The sequence below is a fragment of the Vitis riparia genome, chromosome 1 (assembly GCF_004353265.1).
Source record: "Vitis riparia cultivar Riparia Gloire de Montpellier isolate 1030 chromosome 1, EGFV_Vit.rip_1.0, whole genome shotgun sequence".
Taxonomy (NCBI): Eukaryota; Viridiplantae; Streptophyta; class Magnoliopsida; order Vitales; family Vitaceae; genus Vitis; species Vitis riparia.
In genome coordinates, this window is record NC_048431.1 from 5609579 (window position 1) to 5629462 (window position 19884).

At 34.5% G+C, this 19884-nt stretch overlaps 1 protein-coding gene across 2 annotated transcripts in view; it reads right to left on the reverse strand.

The window, feature by feature from the left end:
• LOC117911871 (cleavage and polyadenylation specificity factor subunit 3-II) overlaps window positions 1–19884 on the reverse strand; it is a 40097-nt gene extending 20213 nt beyond the window's left edge. Inside the window, exons 1-10 of one of the 2 annotated variants that reach the window (XM_034826333.1) lie at window positions 18809–19883; window positions 18559–18736; window positions 18386–18458; window positions 18049–18166; window positions 17702–17775; window positions 16078–16214; window positions 14705–14768; window positions 13300–13365; window positions 9160–9229; window positions 4388–4492 (exon numbers count right to left, since the gene is read on the reverse strand). In XM_034826333.1, the coding sequence (XP_034682224.1) occupies window positions 4388–4492; window positions 9160–9229; window positions 13300–13365; window positions 14705–14768; window positions 16078–16214; window positions 17702–17775; window positions 18049–18166; window positions 18386–18458; window positions 18559–18736; window positions 18809–18833 (910 nt within the window). In that variant the 5' untranslated portion in view covers window positions 18834–19883. Of the gene's footprint in view, window positions 1–4387; window positions 4493–9159; window positions 9230–13299; window positions 13366–14704; window positions 14769–16077; window positions 16215–17701; window positions 17776–18048; window positions 18167–18385; window positions 18459–18558; window positions 18737–18808 lie in introns of both variants that reach the window. The other variant, XM_034826380.1, reaches the window with a different exon arrangement.

Consider the following 19884-nt stretch of genomic DNA (forward strand, 5'->3'; position numbering starts at 1 on the left):
TGAAATTTGTTGTAAAAGAAATCCACAACTATATCCTAGAAAATCCTAAATCTCAACTACTTAGGTTGGCTGTATGCTCTTGTGCTGTTTCAGAGTCATGTCCATGAGTTATGACAAAAGGTACTTTGTTGGGCTCTTGTTTACAAGATGCAAACAACTAAGCAGAAGTCTGCTAACAGGTGATAAATATCAGAAGCACAACAAAGTTTCTCAAGCACTGGAATCAAGCCATCTTTTTTTGATAGGAAACGACAAAGGAATATATTGATAAAAAGGAAGTACAAGAGAAGGATGAGGAATCCTCCCACCAGAGAAAAACAAGACTATAAGTAATCAAATATTAGAAAATACAAAGAAAGAATAAGCAAACACTCTAGTTACACACCGCTAACCAATCAAGTTGTAACACGTTAAGAGGTATCCCCTTAAAAACCTTAGAACAAAAAGCCCAAAGAGAAGCAAGAAAACGAATAGAATCCCAAAGATACTCTGAATTCCTTGCTTTATCCTCAAAAATCCTTGCATTTCTTTCCCGCCACACCACCCACATTAACGCGATGCACACGTCTTGCCATAAAACAATCCCTCTTTTAGAAGATCCAAAACCATTAAAATTAGTAGATAACATGTCAATCAAGCCATCTTGCAATCGTAATAGAAATCATGGATTGTCCCAACTCTCATGTACTGCAAGTTCCAAATGTATATGTTGAGCAATGGCTTCGATCATTCCCCAAGACCGTGGAGAAGCACGTTTCTTTAGGGGTTTTGACTTTGTATTTTATGTAAATAGGTTTAAAATCTGGGAGATAATGTAATCCCTGATTTTTTGGGATTTAATTTACTGATTTATAGGAATTTGGATTAGGGTAGTTTCAGTTTTCTATAACACTCCTATGACTTATCCTTTTGTTTATAACTAGATGTGTATTCTATTCAGAATGAATGAGATTTTCTTCTCAATTTTTCCTCATGGTATCAGAGCTTAGGCTCTTGGAATTCACATTCTTTTGTCCTTGGTCAACCTGGTTTGCTTCTTAAGACCTAGTAGTCTTCTTTAGTCAAGTTTCTGATTCTTTGCCCTTTATTCAATCCAAGTTTCTGGTTCTTTGCCCCCTCTTCAATCCAAAAGAAAAAGAAAAAAAATCCACCATGTCTAAAACATCCAAAGCCACCAACAATTCCTGCAGTACAGCCAATTGAAGTGCTGACAAATCAGTCCAATGGGGAGCTTCAAAACATTCACACCACATATCAATAATGGAAAGAATTATTTGCAGTGGTCACAAGTTGTGAAAATGTTCTTGAAAAGGAGAGGAAAAATAAGTCACTTGTTGGGTACAGGACAGGAGCAAAGTGATTCCAAATTCCAGATTTGGGATGAGGAAGATTCCATGATTATGTCATGGCTTTGGAATTTGATACTACCTGAGATTAGTAGCACTTTCATGTTTTTGTCCCCGGCTAAAGAAATCTAGGTGGCAGTGAGACAAACTTACTCCAAGGAACGTGACACAGCACAAATATTTGAGATGAAGATGAAGATTTCAGCCATCAAACAAGGTGAGCTATCCGTGATTGAATATGCCAATCTCCTAAAAAATTTGTGGCAAGAAATGGATCATTATCAATGCATTCAAATGAAGGATAGTGAGGATATTACCATATTGAAAATATTTGTTGAGAAAGAAAGAATTTTCGAATTCTTTGCTAATCTAAATCTGGAGTTTGATCAAGTCCAAGTTCAGGTCTTGGGAAAAGGAGACCTACCATCTCTAAATGAAACTATTTCCATAATTCGAGTGGAGGAAGGAAAAAGAGGTGTAATGCTGAATGAAACACCTACAGTAGAGAGCTCAGCTAGGCTGTCAAACGCAGGAAACATGAAGAATGTTGGTGCAGAAAATCATCCCAATGCTGCAAACAAACGACCAAATTCATCCAAGTGGTGCAATTACTGCAAGAAACTGGGGCACGCTAAAGACATGTGCTGGAACTTGCACGGAAGACCACCAAACTTCAACAACAATAATAGGGGATGAAGACCCAGTGGCAAACAGCAGCAAAAAGGTCAAGGATAGGCAAATCTCACCAACAGCAATCCACCAAGCAATGAGAATGAGACCCCAACACATGGTGAATTTAAGGAGAATATACTTCTTGGGTATTGAGGTGGCACGGTCACAATAGGGAATTTTTGTATCCTAACAAAAGTATGTGCTAGATTTGTTTAAGGAAACTGAGAAGTTAGTTTGTAAACCAGCAAACACACTTACTGAACTCAATCACAAGCTAGGTGATAATAATAGTGATGCTAGTGTGGATCGAGGAAACTATCAAAGATTAATGGGTTGATTGATCCACTTGTCACACACAAGACTTGATATATGTTGTTAGTGTGGTGAGCCAATTTATGCATAATTCTAAGGAAGCACATCTCCAAGCAGTTCACCGAATACTACACTATCTCAAAGGAACACCAAGGAAAAGGATTCTATTCAAGAAAGAAACAAGTTTGATGCTCAAAGCCTATACAAATGCTGATTATGCAGGGTTTGTGGTTTGATAGACGCCCAACATCATGGAGGGTAAAAAGCATAATGTAGGAGCAAGGTCAAGCGTCGAGGCGGGATTTAAAGCAATGGCACTTGGGATTTGTGAATTACTATGGCCAAAAATAATTCTAAAAGATCTGAAGATTAACTAGGAAGTGCCTATAAGGCTTTATTGCGACAACAAATCAACGATCAATATTGCACATAATCCTATGCCATATGACCAGACCAAACATGTGGAGGTAGACAGACACTTTATCAAAGAAAAACTTGAAAGTAGCCTCATATGCATATGACCAGACCAAACATGTGGAGGTAAACAAACACTTTATCAAAGAAAAACTTGAAAGTAGTCTCATATGCATACCGTCTCCTCAAGCAATCAACTTGCAAATGTGTCGACCAAGGGTCTAAATAATACCATGTTTCAAGCAATAATTGGCAAGCTGGCAATGGCAATGCATGATATCACTCACCAACTTCAGGGGGAATGTAGAGAAACACACTTCTTTTGACTTTGTATTTTATGTAAATAGGTTTAAAATCTAGAAGATAATGTAATCCCTGATTAATAGGGATTTGGTTTAGGGTAGTTTCATTTTTCTATAGCACTCTTATGGTTTATCCTTTTGTATATAACTGGATGTGTATTCTATTCAGAATGAATGAGATTTTCTTTTCAACTTTTCCACAAGTACTAAGGAAAAGGAAAAAAAAATGTTAAAGGAAAATTTTTGTTTAGGAAAATCATTTTCTATTGGTTTACCATGAAAAATACAAAAGAAAACCAATGAAATTTAAATTAGTTAATTTATGTATTTCAAAATTATTTAAATTTTATATGGACAAGGAAAATTAAGTGAAATAAGTTTGAAAAAACATGCAAAAATAATTTATTAATTTTTCAAATCTATTTTTATTTTCTTTCACTTTTTCTTTCCTATTATTTTTCCTCTTCATTTTCTTTCCTTTGCATTTTCCCTCCAATTTTCCAATAACCAAACATAAGGTAAAAAAAAATTAAAACCAAAAAACTAAGACTCATAGATCACAATTACAAGTTGAAAATAAAATCACTTCCTCACAAAAGTATCTTAGGACATTTTTAAATTGTGCAACATCTACCTTCCATGAAATTCTCACATTGTCTTATCAACTGAGCTTGTTGAAAATAAAATCACTTTCTCACAAAAGTATCTTAGGACATTCTTAACTTATGCAACATCTACTTTCCATGAAATTTTCCCGTTGGTCTTATCAACTGAGCTTTCAGATCCTTCAACTCCTTCATTCATGAAGATCCTGAATCAAAATATTTTCTGTAGCCTTTCATATGGAAATAATTAAATCTCTGATATTTGATATTTGGATGATCAGGTGGACCATTGACTTTGATTTTGCACCCAAAAACTGAATAGGGCACATAACACTTTCACAGAACTCAATTTATTGGTTTCCAATTAAAACAAGAAGAAAAATTGCTGCAGCATCTGGCTGCATCTCCTCAAACATGTTCCTCACGGTTTTAACACAAATTAAATTTCACCTCAAGATTTTGAGAGGTTTTAACATGTAAATGAGGCAGTCATGGCAACCCGACTTAAAGCTTCTCAAAAAAATTTCTTATGACAATAGACTGCAGAAGAAAAAAGAAAAAGATCAAACAAAAAGAAAAAAAAACGACAACAAAACTGAAACGAAGGAACAGATGCTGGCTCATTAAGAAGCTAGGAAAAAATAGTATTGTAACAACAATCCCCTAAAAAGAATTCATGATAATGGAAACAGATTTTATCCCCCCAAAAGTTAATAGATTGAAATTTTGGAGGTACCATTTTTAAAATCAAATGCATTGTGTGTGGCATATGTCTCCTTGACTCTTTGGTTGGTCCAGCTGATAAGCATTTTATAGTACATATTAGCTTGAATGGTCAAGCCTGAAAAAAATGAATAGCCACGTCATAAGTAGAAACAAGAAACATCACTAGAGAGATCAATTGAAAACATTCTAAATAAATTAGCAAAAATCTTACCATCAAGAATATCAACTAAAAGAAACTTCTAAATGCGGGTGAAAGATTATTCAAACACAAATTCACAACCAAAATTTAAACAAAAAGATTTATTTAAGTATAAATTTCATATAGACAAAATAAGAACTACAAAATGTAAATCCATATTAATATGAATATTTACTATTTTGCACTAAAATGTCCACTCTTCAGTTTTGTTCATCGTTGTGGGATTCAAAATTATGTCCTCTTTTCCTTTTCCATGATGATTTATATTGCAATTTTTATATCCATTTCCTGTTGGTTTTACACAAAGACTATCAACTGGGACTGAAGTCAGACAACTCAGAAAAATCATCTCCAACTCTTTTCCAACCTTAAGTCATGTGAGGTCACTTGATACCCTTTGTGAGATACTCAAAGTATGGGGTCACCACAATTGATCAATGAAAATGGAAGCCACAAATACATTGCAACATGACAATGCCAAGCATGGTTCAAAGTCGCAACATCAGTCATCAACTCTAAAGGTACTGATCAATCTCGGTAACTCAGATTGGTATCAGGCGATACGCAAAATATATTAATTTAATAGCTCAGAAAATTCAAAGTAATCAATATGATAAAACAATTATATTTTTGTTAATTAATTATTAAAATATATTAAATGATATTCTTTTATATGAACTTTATTGTTTTTTTTTAATATTTTTTTCAATTTGTAAGTATAATAAACTCAATTATATATTAGTTATTTTATTAGCTATTTATATTTGTAACTATATTTCATGTTCTTACCTTTATGCCCATAGCCATATAAATATCCCCATTTATCTTCCATATGTATTTTTGAAATTCCATCCTCAGCTCATACATCTAATCCATAATGCCATATAATAGCATAGTATATTGTCATATATATTATTGATATGAAAAAATAAAATACCCAATACCCATTCTTTTCCCAAATTTGAATCTTCTTCTCCAACTAAGGATGAATCTTGTTCTCAAGCTTTTAAATTCATCATCATAAAGTACAATCGGAGATGTCTATGCAAGAAAAGCCAAGCACCACGAAGATGTCATCGCTTGCAAAAAATCAACATCACCGTTGGAAATGTCACCAATAGTAATAAGGATTTGAAGATGATAATGAAGGGAGAACATCGACATCAAATCATTGTTTTTCAACTTTCAGTCACCACAATAGCACTAGCAAGCAATAGAGAAGGACAATTTTGGGGATGAAGAAGAAAAAGAGGGATTTGTGACCTAACTTTGAATATTGGAGTCAAATCCGAAACTTGGTCGAGTCAACGAGTTTTTTTCAAAAAATCGATCAATTTAGAGGATTCAGGGCAAGTTAACACCAAGTCAGTGTTTAATGTTGTAAATTGTAACTCGGGTATCAAAATTGTCTCAGACCTAACCGAGGTGGATAAGACTCAATCGACACTTTGAATCCTAATACCAAGATGATAAACCATAGTGCATCTTATGGATTACTAATTCGGTGTATCTACCAATATTTCATTGAAAGTATTTGTCTCGAAACAATTGCTTTAAAGCCCAAATATATTAATGTTTGTTTTTTTCTATTAATGTTAAAATTGAAGAAGGAAAGAAGAAAGCATTCCATGGGAAAGAAGTTGACATGAAAATACAATAATAGGAAAAGAAAACCAATAGAAAAACCCTTACATCTCAACTATTTCGGATTGGCTACATTAACTTTTTTCAACTTTAAAAAAAAAAAAAAAAACTAGTAAACAACTAATAATTAAATTCTAAAAATAATAAACGCATAATAAAACAACTAAAGGACCTACCAAACTACCAAAAACATATCTTTTTAGGGCCAAAAGGTTTCTTGATTCATGTTTTTACCAAAAGGTTTCTTGTTACTTTTAATGAAAGTGAGTCTTATTTTCCCGTTTTTTATCTTTAGGGAGAGAATTTCATCAAGGAAGACAAGGATCGGGATTCTTATTTCATTGATCCCTTTCTCATTGACCCTCTTAAAGTCTCTAGTCCTATACTTGTACCCTCCTTCTCTGAACTTAAGTCGACACCCATTGAGCCTATCTTTGAACCTGAGTCATCACCTATCAAGACTGCTCCTAAGAATCGAATGACTGGCAAAGTGTACTCAAGGAAGAAAGCTACATTTCCTCGACTTATACAAGTCCAAGGATCCGAACCGACTTTTGGAAATGAGGTAACAATCTCTCATCCTCCCTTACAAACTAAGTTAGAATTTCAATCTAAAAAAACTCATAAATCAAAACCTTCCTATTGTCATCAGGAAGGGAACAAGGAAATGTACTAAACATCCATTGTATCCACTTTCTCATGTTGTGTAATTCCAAAAGTTGTCTCCATCCCTTAAGAGTTTTCTTACAAGTTTGAACAATATTCATATTCCTACCACTCTATCTGAAGCTTTATCTAATTAAAATTGAAGACAAGTCATGAATGTAGAAATGAAGGCCTTAGAGAAAATAAATTTGGGAGTTGGTAGATTTGCTTGCATGGAAAAAGACTAGACATATAGCGTATAAAGCAAATGGGACATTAGAAAGGTATAAGACGAGATTGGTGGTTAAAGGATATACTCAAACATATGACATGAATTATCCACAGACATTTGCTCTGGTTACCAAGATGAACACAGTCAAAGTTTTGTTATCATTGGCAGCAAACTATAATTGGGATCTACAAAAGTTTAACGTCAAAAATGCATTTCTGCATGGAGACTTGGAAGAAGATATTTATATGGAAGTTCTTCCGAGATTTGGAAGTGACATAGCAACTAAAAAGGTATGTAAACTCTAAAAAAAAAAAACTCTATATGGGCTAAAATAGTCTCCAAAGGCATAGTTTGGAAGGTTTGCCAAAGTGATGAAAAACATGGGATACAAACAAAGTCCGAGAAACCATACATTATTCATCAAACATTCAGATTCAGGGGAAGTTACAACTCTTCTGGTATATGTAGACAACATCATTATGAAAGGAAATGATAAAAAGAAAAGACAAATTTTCAGGCAATGGTTGACCAGAGAGTTTGAAATTAAAAAGTTAAGAAGGTTGAAATACTTCCTAAGAATCGAAGTTGCACATTTTAAGCGGGAAATTTTTATTTTTCAACAAAAATATGTAACGAACCTTCTCAAGGAAACAAGAAAGTTAGCATGTAAACCAACAAGTACACCAATAGATCCTAATCATAAGCTTGGAGAAGCTGAGGAAGATGCTACGGTAGATAAAGAGATGTATCAATATCTGGTAGGAAGACTCATTTATCTCTCTCACATAAGACCAAATATGGCATATGTTGTGAGTCTGATTAGCCAGTTTATGCACAATCCAAAAGAGCTTCATCTACAAGCCACTAACCAAGTGTTATAGTACCTTAAGGGATCTCCAAGAAGGGCATATTATTTGAATGAAACTCAAGACTAGTACTTGAAGCATACACAAATACAAATTATGTTGGATTTATGGTTGACAGAAGATCAACCATAGGATATTACACCTTTCTTGGTGGGAATATGGTAACATGGAGAAGTAAGAAACAGAGTTTGGTGGCGAAGTCCAGAACAAATCAAAATTTTGCATAATGGCTCAAGGAGTGTGTGAACTACTGTGGTTGAAGATCATTTTGGAAGATTTGAAGATTCAATAGGATGGCCCAATGAGACTTTACTACAACAACAAATCTGCAATCAATATTGCACACAATCCAATGCAACATGATCAAACGAAGCACATAGAGATAGACAGACATTTTATTAAAGAAAAACTAGATAGTGGGTTGATTTGCACCCCTTATGTATCTACTGAGACCACCAACTTGCAGATATACTCACCAAAGGTTTACATAGTACAGCGTTTCAAGCAAGTATATCCAAGTTGGGAATGAAAAACATCTATTCACCGGTTTGAGGGAGAGTGTGGAAGAATGTAATTAGGAAATATTATAACTGTGTATTTTTGTAATTAAGGAGAGAATCAGAAATATCGTAATCAAGGGGATTTGATAGAATTAGATTATGAAAGTTTCCATTTTTTTGTTGTTTAGGAATATTTATATAAATATGTGGAGATGTACATATTGAAATCAAGGAAGAAATTTATTCTATTTACCTTCCCACTCTTCTTCTTTTACACATTCTTCTTAGTGTTATTCAACTTAATTGGCATTCGGTGTATAAATCAAAAGGGTTTGGGCATCATTGAGGGGACCTTAGTTAGGACTTTAGAAGATGACATCTTTGTATATTGTGTTGTAGTCTAAACTTTTTGTATAGACTCCTTGTATAGTGGAGGAGTTCAATCATATTTCGATCAAACTTTTGTAATTGTGGGAAGGATTCCCCATCCTTCTCATGTTATTTTTAACTATAATAAATACATCTTTTATTTCTAATAAAAAAAATAAAAGAAAAAAGGCCATATGTGCTACAAGTAAAAAGTTGTCAAACAAGATTTTTATGCCCCTAAAAAACTTAACATTTGATGTCTTAGAATATTAATTAAGAACCAAGAATTAAAATCAATCAAGGAAGGAACATGTAAATATCATACACCTGCCGAAAAGTAAATTGGAACCTTTAGATTCATGCGCTCCCAATAATTGTCCAACAGTATACAAAGTTCCTAGTTGATAAGATAAGATAGTCAATAAAAGATAACATAACCATTCTATAGTACTAAAAATCATTCCAAATTTAGTTCATAATATTATCAAATTCACATGTGCATATAAGATTAGTAAGGCATATTTTATAAAGGGAAAAGTATGTTTCCACACACTCATTTGAAAGAAAAAACACAAAATAGAGACCCTCTAAAAATAATTCAAGTTTCATGCACTCACCAATCAAAGGTTATACCCAGAATGGTCAAAGTAGTACCTATATCATTAAAAGGTAGTACCTGAATGATAAAAGGTACTACCTTTGACCGAAAAGTACACAAAATCCTAATCATTTTTAGATTGATGTATGAAGTTTAGATTTTATAAACTTAGGTCATTATTTTTGTGGTTTTTTTCAAATGAGTGTATGAAAACACACTTTTCCCTTCTACTAATGTGCTCCATCTTATGGAAACTTCAAAGTACATTAAGTACCTGTATTGAACATGACATAAAAGAGTCTAGGTGTAGGATATGTGTGTCTATCCATGCCTATTAGTAAGATATTTATCCACCAAATATGTTCAACAAATAAAAAGAACAAATTTCCATTTCATTATAAGTAAGTTTAGATCATATTGGACATTCAATCTTAAATAAACACATCAATTTAGCCTAGAGGATAGAACAAGAGAAAAAGAAAATTACATTATTTAGCCATGTCCCCATGTCTAAGATCTGGAGCAAACAAATCTACCATTAAGACATACACCAACACTTGCCATTTCTATGTAACTCCATGTATAATAATTGATGGGTAAACAATGATATTACATTATATAAACGGATATGAGGGAGGGGAAGGAGTAGGTTGTTAGCCTATCATATTTAAAATCTCACCCAATATGAGGTTTTTTTTTTTTTTTTGATAAGTAATAAAGAGTATATTAAAAAGAGAAGCGCTCCAAAGTATATAGGGAGTATACAACGGGAGCATACTAAAATGCCACCAGAAAACAAAGAAAGACAACAAAAAACAGCACCCCTCAACAAGACCCTATTTGATCCACAAAATCTACAATCGAAGAAGGGCCAAGGGCCATAAACAATTGGGATCGCATCCAAAGATTACAAAAAAATTAAGTTTAATCATATGAATAGAATGCTCCTTGTTTTTTAACACCCTCCTTTTCCTTTCCTTCCAAATTGTCCAAAAAAGGCACAAGGGGGCAGCTCTCCACACATTTCTCCTTTTTCTACCCACAAAAGACTCGTGTCAACTTGTAAGCACCCCTCACTGAAGAGAATAGGACCCAAGACACCAAAAAGCGAAAATAAGAGTGCCAAACCGCCCTTGTCTTGTCGTAATGGAGGAGAATGTGATCAACCAATTCCTCCTCTTTACAACAAAGAAAACATTTTTTTTTTTTTTTATCAATAAGCATAAGATTGTATTGCAAAGAGGCGCTAAAGAAGCGACCCACCGAATTACAGTATAAAGGGACTTACCCCCTTACAAAAGGGGCCAAACATCAAAGGACAAGGCAAAACAAAAAAACCTCTCCCTTAACGCATACACACCCACTTATAAATTCTATTAAGGTCGAAGGACCATCTTTTATCCACAATTTGGTTTCTGACTACAAAAAATACACAAAAGATACTTTCAGCCTTTGAACGGACAACCCACAATCCTCAAATGCAATTGAATTTCTAGCCTTCCAAATAACCCAAAACAAGCATAACGGTCCCAATTGCCACGCCACCTCCTTTTCTTTCCCACAAAAGAAACCCCTCCATCCTAAAAGGGTTTCCTTGACCGAACGGGGAAAAACCCACGAAACACCAAAAAGGAAAGGAACACCATCCATACTTCCTTGTTTTTTCACAATGGATAAGAAGGTGGTCAATTGTCTCCTCACTCTTATGGCAAAGAAAACATCTATTTGTCATAACCCAACCTCTCTTTTGCAAGCGATCCAAGGTTAGAACTCTCCCCCAAGAAGCCTCCCACGCAAAAAAGCTCAATTTGGGCTGCACACAAGAGTTCCATATAATTTTTGAAGGGAAAAAAGCAAGAGACCCCAGCTGCATGGTCCTATACAAAGATTTCACCGAGAAATCCCCATCCTTTTACAACAAAGAAAACATCTATTCACCACAACCCACCCTTTCCTCTGGATGTGATCCAAAGTTAAAACTTTGTTCCAAGTGGCCTCCCATGCGAAGACACCCACCTTGGGCGGAACCCAAGAATTCCAAATGATGTTTGAAGGAAAATTCAATTGTCTTCTCGACTCCAACTCTTTGTACAAGTCTTTAACAAAAAAATTTCCATTCTTCGCCCCTATCCACACCAACTTATCCTCCTCATCCTTGCACACCCTCCACCCTTGCAACCTCAAGGGAAAGCACTCCACTATATCCATCTCCCAATCATTGAGTCACTTAGAAAAACAGGGTGCCCAACAACCCCCATCAGAAGAAGCACACGAAACCTCCTCCACCCAAGCATCCTTAGAGATGGCAATTGCAAATAAAAAAGGAAAAGATACCCTAAGTGGTTCATCTCCACACCACTTATTCAACCAAAATCTCACTTTCCTCCCATTACCCATTGAAAAAGCAACTCTACTACCTAAAATGTCCCAACCCTTTCGGATGGTTTTCCATAATCCAACCTCATCCTCTTCGCTTACTTCGCAAGATCACCACCCTCCCACATCATCCCCATATTTACCATTGATCACTTTATGCCACAAGGCCCCCATTTCCTCCTTATAACCTCAATTCCACTAAATTGAGTTCTTTATCTTTTTCTTAATCTCAACAGGTCATAATTAGGCACCATAACTAAGTTCTGCAACCATATCAGGAACAGGAAGCATCTAGTTAAAATTTTGGACCCCATATTTTGATCACACTAAGGTTGGACCACCAGTTCATTCCATTTTGTCATTCTCAAACATATTGACCATTCTTTGTATTCCTACTCCAACTTGAAGGATAGTGTTAAAAGAAAGAACTTTCCTTTTTCACTTCCTCAACAAAACCAAGATAGCAAATACTCAACATCCAAAACTTTCAACTCTAAGGAACCTATAGGGTGTTTCATATTTGCCTTTCTCAGTTTTTAATACACATCAAAGGGTAAAATATTGAAAGAAAAGACAATAGCACACAGGACAAGGAAATTTAGAAAGAAGACAATAAAGTATTAGCTTTTGAGACAAAATATATATATATAAGATAAGGGTAAATTACAAAAATTACCCCTATACTTTGACCATGTCTCAATTTAGCCCATGAAACCTTTTCTACAGCAATGTCAACCCTAAATTATGCTCAAAGCCTTTCTATTAACATTTTCTGTAAGAAAAATGATGGAGAAATCCATGTGACAAGCATATAGCCATTGGGATGAGTTTTTATATGGAATGCTTGGATATATCCAATTTATTCGCACGCTTGTCACAAGGGTTTGTCCATCTATTTTAATGGAAAATATTAACAAAAAGGTCTATTTGACATTTAGGTATAGTTTGGACTTGGCATTGCTTCAATAAAAGTTTAGAGGCCAAATTCGGAGGTAGGTAAAAATACAGGAGTAATTTTTGTAATTTATTGAAAAAAAAAAAGCAAAAATAAGAATTTAAAAAAGAAAAAAAAAGGTGCAATGCAAGTGTTGCTTTTATAGGAGATATAATGAAGTAAAACACCATGTAAACTAACTTGCAAACCACAAAAAGCTATTTTGTTATTAAAAGAAAAAAAACAGCAATGCATTGAGTACTTGCTGTTTTATATAAGAAATGAAACTTTGATTGAAAGAAGAAAAAATTACAAGAGAAGCTATTACGTGAGGGAACCTTCAAAAAAGAAAGAAAATAAAGGATGAAAAAAAAAACCATTGACAAGAAACTATGAAGCAAAACTAGAAATTAGAAACATATTTAGCATGAATAAACAAGTCTAATTCTCTAAAGTAGGTAATAATTCCATCTAAAACCAAATCATACAATTAAAACTACATACGATAACAAATCATATCCCTACAAAGTAAAGCTAACAACTAAGTTGGTGAAAACACCTGAGCTCTTCCAAGAGCAAATGTAGGAATTAGCACTTTTCCTCCATCAGCTACACATTTGTGAACCTACAATTATTAGATGAGAACAATAAAAAGGATATCTTGAACTAAGAAACAAGGCAAATGATTACAGTAACAAAATACTTCTAGAAAAAGCTTCATATGGTTGAAAACACCATCCTCACGGTAGTAACACTTTGAAAGTTAGTATAACAGAACATAGATGTGTATATATCAAACAAAAATCATCATTAAATGGGAAAGAGGGACTGGCAGTAGAACAGGACATGAAATTTTTTGTTCTCTAGCTCAGAAACACCTCAATAATACTCCATTAAGTCCATTCTCTAATTTTAAAGTTTTAATACAAAAAAAAAATTATATAGTGACTCCTTAATCTTTAAAGCTTCTACCAATGAGGCTTTTGCAGGCATCTCTCTAAGCCTTATTCTGCTAGATTAGAACCTAGTTTGTAGAACCACAAGATTGACTAAAGAGTCACCTTGTAAATGGCTACCACCATTGGTAGGTTTTACTAAGCTAAATTTTGATGGATGTTCTTTAGGCAACCCATGGCAGTTAGGGATTGGAGAGTTGATTACAGATCATTGTGGTAGAGTGTTAAAAGCATTCTCTAAACCTACAAGTCAGGGTTTAACCATTGAGACAAAAATTCTAGCCTTTCTATAAGGGTTGTTACAGGCAAAAGCTTTGGGTTTTTCTAATTTTCTAGTAGAAGGCAATTTTGTTGTTATCATATCATGGGTGACTAAGAAAGAAAGAGGATCATGGAAGTTTGATAGGTGGCTGCACTAGATTATTGACATTTCTTAAGGATGTTCCTTTTCTTAGACTCCTCTTGCTTAGGCAATAATGTCGTTGAGGCGTTAGCAAAAAGTGGAGCTATACATATGGTTTCTTTTGTAGGAGATTTTATACCTCCATGAATTGTTGTTAGATTTGACTTTTTTGACAAGTATGCACCCATCTGTCTTTTTTATCCTTCTTTGTATAGAGGATTGGGTATTTCTTGGAAACTTAGAACATTCAGGACAAAGAGCATTATGCAATGATATACGAATTTATTTAGAAGACCATTGGGTTTACACAATTAACCCAAAAATGATTATCATAACCACTCAAGTTGTACCATTTTGGATCCCCACAAGAATTGTTTTTACGGGAAACAACTGCTTGGGTGACTCATATCATATTAGAATTTAAAAATAATAAGTTGCTCATAGAGGGATCACTATTGATAGGGAGTTGAGAAAGCAACCGAAATATTGATGAGAAATTGAGAGATAAGACAACTAGAGCTGGTTATGAACTAATGATGGAAAAAAAGTAAGTCAACAAAAGAAATGCAGTATCTGCTAATTTGATAGTAGTGATGTCTCCTTACTGCTTTAAGAAATTCCCTCTCACGAGCATACTTTGAATCACGAACAGTGGTTGCATATGTTGACCTGGAAGGAAAAAAAATTGTATGGAGAAGATCATTAATTTCTTTCCCAAAAAACCTGTCTAAATAATCACTGGATTAAGTAAATAGCTTTCTAAGATGAAGATTTTATGGGTTTCAAGATTTCAGAATTGAAATTACAGAAAAAACAGATAGCAATACAGAACTTAAGCATTTTAATGAATAACCATTAATCAGCTCTACAAAATAAAGAACAGAGAGATGAAGATCCAAGAGAAGAGAAGAACAGATGGTAATATGGCACTTACCAAAGTGAAGATTTTATAGGTCTCAAAACATGATTCAAAATAAAATAAAAACTTTATATATATATATATATATATCAGGCATAAGTCACTGAGTTAATTCAACTAACATTAGAAATGATTTCAAGCTTCTAAATCCAAAGCAGGATGCTGTTGGGTCAACTACTAGTAAATCAAACATCTCAGTTAACAACTAAAATGAAGATGACAATGAATAATGTAGACCTGAGATTGTAAGAGATGTTTGTGATGTGTAAGTTTGACAAAAATGAGATCAAAAGTGGTGGAAGATGAAACAGAAAAACAAATGGCAGATAAAGGAATAAGCAAAACATACAAATAAAATGCGTTATTTTACAACTAAAACTAGATTAAGGCATAAGGAGTAGAGCAACTAAGCCTTGTTTAGTATAGCTTTTTGTTTTTGCCACTAGCTAGAAGCTGAAGCCCAAGTCAAAACTATATTTTCAAAGGCAATACTGGCATTTTGAATTTCAATAAACATTAAAGAGTTTTCTGCCTAAATCTTTATTTCTTTATTTATTTAGTTTATTATATAAAAAAAAGGTAAAATAGGACTTCTATGAGAAGCAACATTTTCCTAACTACATATTAAACTTTTTTAAGTCATAATTCTTTAATAAAATTACCCAAACATATATTTTTTGATTGGAAATGACACAGAGATATATTGATAGATAAAAAGAAGTACAAGAAGAAGGATGAGAAATCCTCCCGCCAAATAAATTACCTAAACATATATAAAAGCTCGCATTAAGATTAAAAACGAGTTTTTAGCTCCTTAAAAGTCAATCCAACAAGGCCTAAACATAACTTGGATCTAAATGCAACAAGGGTTAAAAAAAATAAAAATAAAAGGATTAGCAATGCATTTTTGGGAAAAGGAACAAACATTTGAAAGGACAGACAATTATGAACAGAAATCTTAATGTTCCAAATTCACTTCTTTTTTTCTCTATGCATTTGCATATATGTCATACACGAGCAAAAATACCAGATATTTGATAACATGCATATATTCCTTACTCTGTTATAAGAAGGTCCAACTGTAATCGATCAATTTGAGCAGCTCCAAGATGCCTATCTGGTGTCATATTATAATCCCCTGTATACACCATAGCAGCATCTCCAACCTTTGCATAAAACATTGCAGCCCCAAGAACCTTAAACAAAAATAGTAATAATAAGCACTCAAAGATTACCCATACAAGATGGACTTACAATTTCATTTTTTTTATCAGAAACAAAAAATATGTTGACTAATGAAAAAGATACAAGAGAATGATGAAAAGTCCTCCCCACAAAATACAAAATATTGAACAAAGTAAGACTAAACACATCCAGTATACAAGGAGAACTGTACACGAAGGCATAGGCTGCTTAAGGATACACAAAGATAAAATCTCCTCAAAACCGAACTCAACTCTTCTCATTGTTATCCACCCTCTTTGAATTACAAACTAAAAGCCAACTAAGTTGAATAACATTGAGTGGAACGCCTCTAAAGGTGATGGTACAAGAGGCCTATAAGGAGAAATATAAGTGAAGTAGATCTCACAACATCTCTTTCATTCTTCACTTTTCCTCAAATATCCTAGCATTTCTCTCTTACCACACAACAAAGCAGAGTTGCAAGCAATTTGTCAAAGAGTTAGCCTTTGATGGAATTCCCCAAACCTCTAAGCAAGATGGTCATCATGTCACATATACTCCCTAGTAGAACCCAATCCATCTTGGCCAGACTAAAAATCTTGTGTCAAAGTCTCAATGTAACAGGCAATGTAGAAAGAGATGGTTAACCAATTCTCCAATTCCCATGCATAAGATGCACCAATGAGGACTAAGAAACTCAAATGGCCTTCTAAACTATAGTGTGTCATAGGTGTTTACCTTCTTGTGTGCTACTAACCAAGCAAATACCTTGACCTTTAATGGGGATTTTGATTTCCATAAAAATTTGGCTAGAAAGAATGGGATTGGATTGGGTAAATTAGACAAGGTCAAGAAAAAAAACTTTACTGAGAATAAACCTGAAAAGGATAAAGACCAAAGTTTTGAACCTACGGCAAATGGAGACATGTGCACAAGAGTGAGTGAGGACAAAAGAATATTGACAGCATTCTCAAAATAATTGTTGGAAACCAAAATTGACTTAATAATAGGGAACATCAAGAAAGAGCATGTTGAAGAACTTCTGCTACCAACTAAGAGAAATCAATGGTTCTATATGAAACAGATTCTTCTATAAGCTCCATATGAAAGAGCAATTTATGACTGAAATAATAGAAATTGGTTCTGATAATTAATCATGAAGCCTCATATCCTCATTGCTCAAAAAAAGTAGCAGCCAAGAAAAGATGATAATAGTAAACAAAACGGCCACTTGAAGACAGCAAATTTAGCCAAATCTCAAAGTTTAAGCAGTAGCCACTATGAAATCCATGGAAGTAACAGGCCCAGAGAGCAGGACAATGAAAAAGAATTTTCACATCTGTTAAGCAACAAAATCTTAAAATAAGGATGATTCCAAATCCTAGAAGTGGGAAAACTTGGCAAAGAAGGGTGTTAAACCTAAAAAGTTTATCACTAATTATCCAAACATGGCTGCTAACGTAGGAAATGTAGTAGAGGTGAAGTTCAAAAACCTTACATGTCCTGCATAGTAGGCACGGATCTGAAGATCCTTATCAACCTGCACAGTCTGCTTCAGGTCCACTGCTATAACTGCAATATAGAAACCAAAAAAATAGCTTGACAGGAAGACGAATAGAACAAATAAGAACTGAGACAAACAAACGAGTGAAATTAACATATAACTTTCAAATGATTCCCATTATCAAAAATTCAAAAATTCAATCTCAAAGCTCACAAGTGAAATTAATATGGAATTTGCAAATGATTTGATCAATCAAAATATTTAATATATGACCAAAATCATAGGATTCACCAATTCAACCCCAAAAATGGTGTTGTGGTATGAGGAGGGGAACCATATACCTTTCTTCATACACTTCATGATGTCATCATTACTGAACAGTTCTTGCTCTCCCCTTCGGTCCACCATTACTTTCCTATAATCTTCCAACATCAAAGGAGACAATGCCTTTGTTGGATACTGTAAACAGAAAGAACCCAATGTATAAATTTCCAATGATAGCACAAAATTGATAGTCCAAGCGCAAAATTCAATCAACCCAGCTACAATTCAAGATGTACAAGACAAAAAGAATTGAAGTAAAAATAAAAAACAAACAGTACCAAAAATAATTGGCAATTGCAAAGTAACATCCAAACACGAAACTAACATTTTTCAAATCACTTAAAGCTACATTACCGTCATGTAAATGGGTCCGCTATACCCACAAACTTCCGTGAAGTAAGGAAGAGCCCCAACATGATCCAAGTGACTGCACAATTGAAATTAACATAAACACTATACTGGAAAAAAGAAAAAAAAAACAATTATAGAATATTGAGAAACACAAGTAACTGTAATTGAAAACTTACAAGTGAGTAATGACGATACAGTCGATAGCAGTGTTGAAATCAGCGGATTTAGAAATGAGAGAGAAATCGGGAAAGCGTCTGTGGTCGAGATAGCCCATGTGCATGCCGCAATCGAACATGATTCTCTTGCCATTGATGGTCACCACTGCACAGCTCTTCCCCACCTCTTGCCCTGCGCCTGACCGTGCCAGAACAGATCTTAGATAGAGATAGAAAAAACGAAAGACAATGATAGAGATGATATACATACCTAGAACCAGACATTCTATGGCCATTTGCTTCTCTTCTGTTCTCTGCAACCGAAACCCTAACTTTTTGGCGCGCTTTTCTTTTGACTCCGTTCTTCTCTTTTTATTATTATTATTACTATTATTATTTATACACCGTTATTTTTCTTTTAATATTCCTGGTATGTGAAAGAGATTAAAGCCAGAATGATAAAAAATATGTAACAGATTCACCAAGGCTATCAAATAGTATTTGTAAATTGTTGTTGGAGTGCCAAAAAGCCCCTCTGCGTCTACCCCATACAGTGGGGGCCTTCATGCAATTTGATTCCCCTCCATGTCCCCAAGATATTTTTTTGTCATTAAATAAAATTGAGCCCACAGCCCACCTGCACGGCCCACATGATACATTCATCCAGAGAATGGAGAACATCGGAACCCATGGCCCATTTTTAAGAGAGGGGTCGTGACTTGTTAGAACTGAAAGTAGTCATTTCATTCAATGAACTCGAAACCATCAAATTCTCGCTACCTTTTCAAGGCTCTATCAAAGATAACAAGTGGGTGATATTTTAAATAATCAACCCAATCCATTCTTTGTGTAAGAATAACATAATAAAAGAAGTCTGCGATGGCATCAACAATGACTTCTCGCTTCTGATCTGAAGCAAAATATGAGAGTCCTCGCACTGAATAAGAAAGAAGAAAGAAGAAAGAAGAAGAAGAAGGAGAAAGGAGGAGTGGGTTTCCACTTTGATCTTCACAGACCCCACAGGAGAATTGGGTAAAGTGTCAACATCATTTCTCCGTTGAAGACCCAGCATGGAGTGAAAGCATGAATGTGGGGATGTTTTAAATTGGAAACAGGAGAAAAAGGCACAGTCGAGGTTGTTGGGGGAACACAGCCCTGTTCCTCACATTTAAATTTTTTGTTTAAGCCCATAATATCAGGACTTTGCGTAACCTTGGAACCTCCCCTGATCCCGCCCCTCTTTATCTCACATATTTGCTGGCAACCCATGTTGAATCGTGAAGGGATAGCAATACTACCAAAAGCCCAAAACTGCAGCCTTTTCTTTCTATTTTCCCCCTTTCTCCT